A 10,972-nucleotide genomic window follows, 5' to 3' on the forward strand; every position below is an offset into this window, starting at 1 on the left:
ATTTAGGACACTAGGGGGGTCACTGGTCCCAAGGACTAGTTTAAAAATTATCCTTATTTCTAAGTCTGGTATGCGGCTTTGGGGTTCAATTCAATTCAGCGTGGGAAACAAGGCGCTTTAAAAATTAAATCAGAGGGCGTCAATGGTAAGTATCCGCTTCATTAGTTTAGCAAACGACGTGCACTGGTCATGGACCAGTTTAAATAACAATCCTTATTTCCCACCCTGGTTCAAACTTTGAATGTTGCTTATTTCTGGCCCTTGACTGCTTGAAATCAAAGAGAATATAAGGGAGGAGTGGAAGCTCCCCGCTCCACAAGCGTAAATAGATATGTCTCGCCTAAATTATACTAGCGGTACGAGGGAGTTTCAGGCTCAGTCGCGCCACCTACGATACCGTTTAATGTCTCAAACGGAAATGCCTCGGTACTGCGCATTGAAGATGCGCGGTAGAAAAGCGTGACAAGATTTTCCCCTCTTTCGACTCCTCCCCTATACTCTCTTTGTTGAAATGCTGTCGCTATCGTCACTATCGTCTGCTACAAAAAAAGGCGCGAAATGAGTATTTAACCTGAGTCAATGAGTACAAGAAGCTCATTTCATTCGTAGCTTTCGTAGATGTTAAATACGCTTAACTTTAATTAATTGCGCGGTATTTTTAATCGAAAATAAAGTTTAATTTCTTTAAGTAATAATATTTGACGGAGCGAAACTTTTGAAACTGAACAACTTGCATTATTCGTGAAATATTTGAATTTTCGTGGGGACTCTTTCGGAGTGTAAAACCGCGCTAATTGAAATCATTTTGGATTAAATTCCACTCTGAACTTTGTATTTTGAATAAATTACTCGCGGAACTTCATTAGTATCGCTAGAAAATGAATATCGCGAACGGCAGCTCGAGTCAGAGTGAGGGCGAAATGCAGGAGGACGAAGAGATGGAAGTTTTTGAAAGAACGAACGGAGAAACCAACGAAGAGGATGAACGTGAACTTAAGATAAAAAACCAAGAAACCCGTCGAAAATATCGAGAAATTATAACTAAAATCCAGAATAATGGTAGGTTTTTGGAATCAAATTTAATTTAACGCCTCCTGTATTACGTTACTTATTGTTAAAACCTTAATTAATGTTAATGTAGAGGATAAAACTGCTTGCGAACGTAAAGACACCTTGGACAATATTGAAAATCTCTTTGAGGGTGGTAAGTTGTTCTTTAACCATTTTAATCGTTTTCATTGAATATTTTTGTTAAGTTTAATGTCTCAATCACATTTGGGCCTAATTCTGATTAGTTAAGATTTGAATGTAATGTTTATTGTTTGAAGTTACTCGAACGCGCGAGATGTCCTACGACGCCGAAGCCTTGGAACTCTTTTCACGAAGGGAATTGGATTCTATTGATAAAATGCAAACGAATTTAGTTCAATTCAATGAACTAGAGTTTTGCACAAATTTGGTAAGTAAGATTTCAATAAATGGTGGGAATTATTCTTTGTTTTGAGTATGGCGGACGGCATAGCAGACGACAGTTTCAAAATGACGTCATCTATGCAATTTTAAAAAATTAAAAATAGGCCAAAAATGAAAATTAGAGGAAAATATATTAAAATTAATTAGCATTTAATTAGTCTTAAAAATAATCAAGGACTACTGCGCAATCCGACATCATAGCCCACTCGATCACGCGCATCACGACGCGAGCTGCTCGCCCAGCGTGGTTCGAGTGGGCTATGCCGCCATTGCTTTAGTGGCGTCTGCTAAATCGAACCTCCCTAACCCCTAACGGGATTGGTTGAATTCTCATAGGCTGAGAGAGCTAATTAAAAGTAAGGTAGGGCATAGCCCACTCGATCACGCGCCTAAATGGTTCGATTTAGCAGACGCCATTAAACCAATGGCGGTTGGCGCAATAATCATCGTTTTTTTCCCCTGAAATGTTCAGGAAATAAGTTCGAATTTAAAATTCAAATTAGTTAGCTAGCTCATAGTTTTAGGCCGCCATTTTAAAAGATGGCGGAAGGCATGTTATTTTAAACCAAAAGTTTACCGTAAAGGTTGTCTATAAGATCAATCAATAGTATACTAAATGTTAGTGAAATATATTGAAATTTATGAAGGTCTTTATTCCGAAAGAAAGATTTTTATATTTCTGTCCGCCATTTTAAAAAATGGCGGAAGCGTAAGGACATATTACACCCTAAAAGTTCAGAATAAAGCCCATCTTTAGGATATAAATATTAAACCAGTCTATTAAATATAAATTAAATGTGTTGAAATATAGAAAGGTTTCTGCATATTTGGCCGCCATCTTACAAAATGGCTGCGGATTGGAAAAAATCTTTCCTATTACGTATTACTAGGCCTATTAACTTCTTAAGAGTAATGTCCCCACAAAATATCAGCAGCGTTTCCTGTCAATACATATTTCGAGCGCCATTTTGAAATATGGCGGAATGATATATTAAAACCCAATTTGCATTGCAGTTGCGTGTATTGGGGGCGACCAATGAAAACGAGATCGAGAATGCGAGAAATGACGATGAAGAATTTGATGGCGACTGTTTGGTCAAACTTGGCCACAAAGTCTGTCAATTTTTCAAGGAACCACCCACGTTTAGTTTCATGTAAGCCTGCTAAATCTCATTTCAAAATTAGGCTTAAAACGATTGGGTTTCTTCAAATTAGGCTTAAAACGTTTGGGTTTCTTCAAATTAGGCTTAAAACGATTGGGTTTCTTCAAATTAGGCTTAAAACGTTTGGGTTTCTTCAAATTAGGCTTAAAACGATTGGGTTTCTTCAAATTAGGCTTAAAACGTTTGGGTTTCTTCAAATTAGGCTTAAAACGATTGGGTTTCTTCAAATTAGGCTTAAAACGATTGGGTTTCTTCAAATTAGGCTTAAAACGTTTGGGTTTCTTCAAATTAGGCTTAAAACGATTGGGTTTCTTCAAATTAGGCTTAAAACGATTGGGTTTCTTCAAATTAGGCTTAAAACGTTTGGGTTTCTTCAAATTAGGCTTAAAACGTTTGGGTTTCTTCAAATTAGGCTTAAAACGTTTGGGTTTCTTCAAATTAGGCTTAAAACGTTTGGGTTTCTTCAAATTAGGCTTAAAACGTTTGGGTTTCTTCAAATTAGGCTTAAAACGTTTGGGTTTCTTCAAATTAGGCTTAAAACGTTTGGGTTTCTTCAAATTAGGCTTAAAACGTTTGGGTTTCTTCAAATTAGGCTTAAAACGATTGGGTTTCTTCAAATTAGGCTTAAAACGTTTGGGTTTCTTCAAATTAGGCTTAAAACGTTTGGGTTTCTTCAAATTAGGCTTAAAACGATTGGGTTTCTTCAAATTAGGCTTAAAACGATTGGGTTTCTTCAAATTAGGCTTAAAACGTTTGGGTTTCTTCAAATTAGGCTTAAAACGTTTGGGTTTCTTCAAATTAGGCTTAAAACGTTTGGGTTTCTTCAAATTAGGCTTAAAACGTTTGGGTTTCTTCAAATTAGGCTTAAAACGTTTGGGTTTCTTCAAATTAGGCTTAAAACGTTTGGGTTTCTTCAAATTAGGCTTAAAACGTTTGGGTTTCTTCAAATTAGGCTTAAAACGTTTGGGTTTCTTCAAATTAGGCTTAAAACGTTTGGGTTTCTTCAAATTAGGCTTAAAACGTTTGGGTTTCTTCAAATTAGGCTTAAAACGTTTGGGTTTCTTCAAATTAGGCTTAAAACGTTTGGGTTTCTTCAAATTAGGCTTAAAACGTTTGGGTTTCTTCAAATTAGGCTTAAAACGTTTGGGTTTCTTCAAATTAGGCTTAAAACGTTTGGGTTTCTTCAAATTAGGCTTAAAACGTTTGGGTTTCTTCAAATTAGGCTTAAAACGTTTGGGTTTCTTCAAATTAGGCTTAAAACGTTTGGGTTTCTTCAAATTAGGCTTAAAACGTTTGGGTTTCTTCAAATTAGGCTTAAAACGTTTGGGTTTCTTCAAATTAGGCTTAAAACGTTTGGGTTTCTTCAAATTAGGCTTAAAACGTTTGGGTTTCTTCAAATTAGGCTTAAAACGTTTGGGTTTCTTCAAATTAGGCTTAAAACGTTTGGGTTTCTTCAAATTAGGCTTAAAACGTTTGGGTTTCTTCAAATTAGGCTTAAAACGTTTGGGTTTCTTCAAATTAGGCTTAAAACGTTTGGGTTTCTTCAAATTAGGCTTAAAACGTTTGGGTTTCTTCAAATTAGGCTTAAAACGTTTGGGTTTCTTCAAATTAGGCTTAAAACGTTTGGGTTTCTTCAAATTAGGCTTAAAACGTTTGGGTTTCTTCAAATTAGGCTTAAAACGTTTGGGTTTCTTCAAATTAGGCTTAAAACGTTTGGGTTTCTTCAAATTAGGCTTAAAACGTTTGGGTTTCTTCAAATTAGGCTTAAAACGTTTGGGTTTCTTCAAATTAGGCTTAAAACGTTTGGGTTTCTTCAAATTAGGCTTAAAACGTTTGGGTTTCTTCAAATTAGGCTTAAAACGTTTGGGTTTCTTCAAATTAGGCTTAAAACGTTTGGGTTTCTTCAAATTAGGCTTAAAACGTTTGGGTTTCTTCAAATTAGGCTTAAAACGTTTGGGTTTCTTCAAATTAGGCTTAAAACGTTTGGGTTTCTTCAAATTAGGCTTAAAACGTTTGGGTTTCTTCAAATTAGGCTTAAAACGTTTGGGTTTCTTCAAATTAGGCTTAAAACGTTTGGGTTTCTTCAAATTAGGCTTAAAACGTTTGGGTTTCTTCAAATTAGGCTTAAAACGTTTGGGTTTCTTCAAATTAGGCTTAAAACGTTTGGGTTTCTTCAAATTAGGCTTAAAACGTTTGGGTTTCTTCAAATTAGGCTTAAAACGTTTGGGTTTCTTCAAATTAGGCTTAAAACGTTTGGGTTTCTTCAAATTAGGCTTAAAACGTTTGGGTTTCTTCAAATTAGGCTTAAAACGTTTGGGTTTCTTCAAATTAGGCTTAAAACGTTTGGGTTTCTTCAAATTAGGCTTAAAACGTTTGGGTTTCTTCAAATTAGGCTTAAAACGTTTGGGTTTCTTCAAATTAGGCTTAAAACGTTTGGGTTTCTTCAAATTAGGCTTAAAACGTTTGGGTTTCTTCAAATTAGGCTTAAAACGTTTGGGTTTCTTCAAATTAGGCTTAAAACGTTTGGGTTTCTTCAAATTAGGCTTAAAACGTTTGGGTGCCTTCAAATTAGGCTTAAAACGTTTGGGTGCCTTCAAATTAGGCTTAAAACGTTTGGGTGCCTTCAAATTAGGCTTAAAACGTTTGGGTGCCTTCAAATTAGGCTTAAAACGTTTGGGTGCCTTCAAATTAGGCTTAAAACGTTTGGGTTCCTTCAAATTAGGCTTAAAACGTTTGGGTTCCTTCAAATTAGGCTTAAAACGTTTGGGTTCCTTCAAATTAGGCTTAAAACGTTTGGGTTCCTCCAAATTAGGCTTAAAACGTTTGGGTTCCTCCAAATTAGGCCTAAAACGTTTGGGTTCCTCCAAATTAGGCTTAAAACGTTTGGGTTCCTCCAAATTAGGCCTAAAACGTTTGGGTTCCTCCAAATTAGGCCTAAAACGTTTGGGTTCCTCCAAATTAGGCCTAAAACGTTTGGGTTCCTCCAAATTAGGCCTAAAACGTTTGGGTTCCTCCAAATTAGGCCTAAAACGTTTGGGTTCCTCCAAATTAGGCCTAAAACGTTTGGGTTCCTCCAAATTAGGCCTAAAACGTTTGGGTTCCTCCAAATTAGGCCTAAAACGTTTGGGTTCCTCCAAATTAGGCCTAAAACGTTTGGGTTCCTCCAAATTAGGCCTAAAACGTTTGGGTTCCTCCAAATTAGGCCTAAAACGTTTGGGTTCCTCCAAATTAGGCCTAAAACGTTTGGGTTCCTCCAAATTAGGCCTAAAACGTTTGGGTTCCTCCAAATTAGGCCTAAAACGTTTGGGTTCCTCCAAATTAGGCCTAAAACGTTTGGGTTCCTCCAAATTAGGCCTAAAACGTTTGGGTTCCTCCAAATTAGGCCTAAAACGTTTGGGTTCCTCCAAATTAGGCCTAAAACGTTTGGGTTCCTCCAAATTAGGCCTAAAACGTTTGGGTTCCTCCAAATTAGGCCTAAAACGTTTGGGTTCCTCCAAATTAGGCCTAAAACGTTTGGGTTCCTCCAAATTAGGCCTAAAACGTTTGGGTTCCTCCAAATTAGGCCTAAAACGTTTGGGTTCCTCCAAATTAGGCCTAAAACGTTTGGGTTCCTCCAAATTAGGCCTAAAACGTTTGGGTTCCTCCAAATTAGGCCTAAAACGTTTGGGTTCCTCCAAATTAGGCCTAAAACGTTTGGGTTCCTCCAAATTAGGCCTAAAACGTTTGGGTTCCTCCAAATTAGGCCTAAAACGTTTGGGTTCCTCCAAATTAGGCCTAAAACGTTTGGGTTCCTCCAAATTAGGCCTAAAACGTTTGGGTTCCTCCAAATTAGGCCTAAAACGTTTGGGTTCCTTCAAATTAGGCCTAAAACGTTTGGGTTCCTTCAAATTAGGCCTAAAACGTTTGGGTTCCTTCAAATTAGGCCTAAAACGTTTGGGTTCCTTCAAATTAGGCCTAAAACGTTTGGGTTCCTTCAAATTAGGCCTAAAACGTTTGGGTTCCTTCAATGTCTTTCAGGTACGGGTCCTTTGAAACGCGCGAAGTTGAAGTGAAGCAACGTACCGTTCGAGTTCGAGAAGCCAGAGACAAAACCACGCCTCACACTCAACCTTCAGAGGTAAGCAATATCTTATTAATTATAGTTAAAAGTAAGGTAACCGCGTTTTGCGAATCCACCTTGTCCTTATTCCCTATCGCCACCGGAAGTTAGGCTTATCTCGGGATAAGTAGAGGCAGGGGAGTAACCGGAAGTATCATACCATAAGTTTATTATAAGTGATATGTTCCATAAGTTTGACAGACGTCGCTTTACCTCGAATCTATGACCTACCTCACTCACTTCATCTTATGAACTTATGGTCATTGTTACCTTTATGGTGTAATATAATTCTCCCTTGACGCGGCGCAGGTATCGCAGTTGGGTCAAGAGCAAGTGGACAAGACGACCGAAGAAGTCGAGTACATTTACGAGCTTCTCCATAGTGCTTACGTCCAAAATGGAGGTTAGATTCAATTCCTTTCCTTTTATTTTAATTATTTGATTAATTCAGGCATTTATTGTTGTCCATTGACAAATTCATTGTTAAAATAACCTTTGACCTAATTGCGGGGTGCTGAAAGGTCATGTAGAAAAATTAGATATACGGGGGGGGGGGTAGAAAACGTTCGTTGACCGGACTTTTAAAACGCGAGTAGCCTGCGTCCGCGAGTCGCGTGATCCAGTTGGCTATGGTTCGTTAGAATTAGCATTAGCCAGTCCGCTTGTGCTCCCGGTCAGGGTCAGTCTGGGAAATAGCAGTGCACTTCCTCTGGTCCAAAACCAGTTTATTAATTGCTTGGACTAGTTTTTTAATTCAAAAAGTGGGGGTTACTGGTCCTCGGGACCAGTTTATTAATTGCAAATCTATTGGAGAACAAAGGCTGGCACCACTCCGGGGACCAGTTTATTATTTAGGACACTAGGGGGTCACTGGTCCCAAGGACTAGTTTAAAAAATATCCTTATTTCCCAGACTGGTCAGGGTGGTAAGATTTTTTTAAACTGGACATTAGGCCAGCAAATCCCCTCCTCCCTGACTTGGTATAAATAAATAAACTGGTCCATGACCACTGGCCAGGGCACGTCGTCTGCTAAGCTAAAGAAGTGGGTAATTAAAGTATTTGAGTCGAATTTTCCTAGTGGTCCATGGGACCATTGACCCCCCCCCCCCTTGACATAATTTTTAAACTGGACCAGGCAATTTTTAAACTGGTCCTCTGCCCCTGTGCCACCGCCTTATTTGCCAGGACGAGTTAAACCGCAATTATGCAATACTGCATTTGTCTGGACATAGCCCATTCGATCACGCGCTCCACGACGCAAGCTGCTGCTGCTGCTGCTCGCGCGCGGAATTTTTACAAACTGGTCCTCGAGACTTGTCCGGTTGTCCCTGGTGTCTTGAATAGTTAAACTAGTCATAGGGACCAGTTCCCCTTACCCTATGTTCAAAGTTAAAAGTTTTTATGTTTAAAGTAGTCTAGCTTATACTAGCCCTCATTAGTTGTCTAGCTTTTGGGGCTAATAAGGCTCGGGGTTTGAAATAAAATAAAAGTGGTCCAAGGAATTAAAGTGGGTTTGGACAAGTTTGTGCCTGCTCCTGCCCCGTTATATGTAAAAAAAAAGTTTTCAATGCAGAAACCTGGGGTGGGTTTACAGGTGCAAATTAGGGTTTAACACGGATATTTCGTTTTGTATGATGTAGAGCAGCCAATATGTTATTTCAAGTTCTGCTTTGACCCCACTTCATTTGGGACCACCATTGAAAACATGTTCTACGTTTCATTTTTAATCAAGGTGAAATATGTTTCTTTTTTCTTAATTTCGTTCTAAAAGGGTTAAATCAGGGATAGAGAACAGTTAGTATTTACTTCAGTTATACCGACTCATAGACCACCCAGTATAGAGCCCCTCCCACCAACACGTAACGAAAAGTTTAAATTATCTTATTGGTTGGCTCACTTAAACAGCTACGTTTTGATGACGTTGTTGACGGGGACGGTGGTGAAAAATAGTGACGTAATTCTTTTTACCTCTGTCGTTATGACCCTCCCGCCTCTTCATTCATACCCCCCCCCCCTCCTCGTTCCGTGGAAGGGGGTCCGTCCGGGATTTGACGCGCGCCCACATAACATTACCGATCTGTTCTCCATTCCTGCTTCTAAAATTACATCTATCCCTGGTTGAACTTATGATATTACAGAGTGTTATACTTATGAAATAGACCGTATCTTATTGGCTTATGTTAATGCAGGAATAAGCATATATTTTTTATGGTATTTGTTGCAGGATGGTTTCGCTGCTTTTTCTCTTAGTCAACCTAATGGTTTACCCGTGCTCAGTAAGTACTATACCCCCAAATGTAAATAGAAAATACGAGAAAGTAATTGGGTACTTTAGAGGGTAATGAAAGCGCCCGGTAAATTACCATTGGGTTTTTTTTTAGTTTTTTAATTTTAAAATGCTGACAAAACGGTTATTGAACACAGTTTGATATTAAACGAAAGGTCCGCCATTGTCAAATGCTAACGTAAGAAAACTCTTCAAGTCTTCAGTAAACCCAAAAACAATTAAAATTTCGGTTCTAAGATCTTTTTGCCTTTCGATGGTAATTTACCGCGGTAATTTACGGTTGTTTAATGGGGTTATTTACGGTTATTAACGATTTATTTACCGAGGTAATTTAGCCAGCTTATTTACCGCGGTAATTTAGCTTTACTCAAGGGTAAAAATGTGGTATTAGAAAATCGGTAATTTACCACGATATTTTGTAAATGATCGGTAATTTACCACGATATTTTGTAAATGATCGGTAATTTACCACGATATTTTGTAAATGATCGGTAATTTACCACGATATTTTGTAAATGATCGGTAATTTACCACGATATTTTGTAAATGATCGGTAATTTACCACGATATTTTGTAAATGATCGGTAATTTACCACGATATTTTGTAAATGATCGGTAATTTACCACGATATTTTGTAAATGATCGGTAATTTACCACGATATTTTGTAAATGATCGGTAATTTACCACGATATTTTGTAAATGATCGGTAATTTACCACGATATTTTGTAAATGATTGGTAAATTATCGATTTACATCCCCATCTAATTTCACTTTCTATTTGCATTTGGTATCAGTAACTCGCGCATTTCCTATTTTAATCATTTTAATTTTAGTTCCATTAATGAAAAACGCGGAAAATAACGTTGATTCAGTGAGTTCATCTCAAGTTATTACTTCCGTCACGAAAGGAGAATACGATGTAAGTCCACTTATGACCTTACTTAAGCCTCGCCCCGTTCACACTAGAGCAGGAATACGTAGATTTCTTCTACTTGAGATCTTTAGGCTTAGAAAGCGCGCTATTTCTATGAAGTATTTAGGCTTAGAAAGCGCGCTATTTCTATGAAGTATTTAGGCTTAGAAAGCGCGCTATTTCTATGAAGTATTTAGGCTTAGAAAGCGCGCTATTTATATGAAGTCTTTAGGCTTAGAATGCGCGCTATTTATATGAAATCTTTAGGCTTAGAATGCGCGCTATTTATATGAAATCTTTAGGCTTAAGAATGTTTGTTTAAATGGTTGTTTTCAGGAAATTATAGAAGCTCTTAACATTAGAAGTTGCATCATTCAAAGACGCCAATCATAATCAAGAGAAAATAATTATTTTATAAAATTGATTTTGAAAAAAAATAATCCCAATTTCTAACTTATTATTTTGAATAATTCACGTTTTAGTTATTTTGTAAAATTCACATTATAGTTATTTGTAATATTGACATTTTAGTTAATTCTTTTTAATTTTGACGTTTTAGTTATTTGTAAATTTCACATTTTAATTATTTGTAAAAAATGAATTAAATTTAATTATCTATATTATAGTAAGTATTTAACATTCAAGAACCAATGTTTTCTTATGGAACAGATTTACCTTGCTGCTATTGGATTTGAGGTAAGTCGCCATTTTGGGAAAGAAACCTTAGCGGACGGAGTTACCTGGAGAGGTAAGTCGCCATTTTGGGAAAGAAACCTTAGCGGACGGAGTTACCTGGAGAGGTAAGTCGCCATTTTGGGAAAGAAACCTTTAGAGGACAAAGTTACCTGGAGAGGTGAGTTGTCATTTGGGGGAAAAAATTGAAGGACAAAGTTAAATGGAGAGGAGGACCCAAGAAGTGATATCTAGTTTACTAGGGAGAAGGTATAAGATGCCTAAGTATTCGCGCGCCATAGTCCCAGTCCCCCTTTCAACAGTACAAGGGGGGAGGGGCGTAAAAGGAGGCCGGGCTATT

At 37.6% G+C, this 10,972-nt stretch overlaps 1 protein-coding gene across 1 annotated transcript; it reads left to right on the top strand.

Annotated features, from left to right (window-relative positions):
• Positions 1 to 575: 575 nt before the first annotated feature.
• Positions 576 to 10,557, top strand: Nse4 (SMC5-SMC6 complex kleisin component Non-SMC element 1). The gene is made up of 10 exons (XM_089850210.1): positions 576 to 1,059; positions 1,142 to 1,204; positions 1,329 to 1,459; positions 2,488 to 2,627; positions 6,654 to 6,753; positions 7,045 to 7,138; positions 8,377 to 8,468; positions 8,961 to 9,012; positions 9,860 to 9,945; positions 10,276 to 10,557. The coding sequence occupies exons 1-10, from the start codon at positions 879 to 881 to the stop codon at positions 10,330 to 10,332; spliced, it is 996 nt and encodes a 331-aa protein (XP_089706336.1). The 5' UTR covers positions 576 to 878; the 3' UTR covers positions 10,333 to 10,557.
• The last annotated feature ends 415 nt before the right edge of the window (positions 10,558 to 10,972 follow it).

Source organism: Phalangium opilio, unplaced genomic scaffold, assembly GCF_054372755.1.
Source record: "Phalangium opilio isolate 3A_F unplaced genomic scaffold, DU_Popi_V2 ptg000089l_1, whole genome shotgun sequence".
Lineage (NCBI taxonomy): Eukaryota > Metazoa > Arthropoda > Arachnida > Opiliones > Phalangiidae > Phalangium > Phalangium opilio.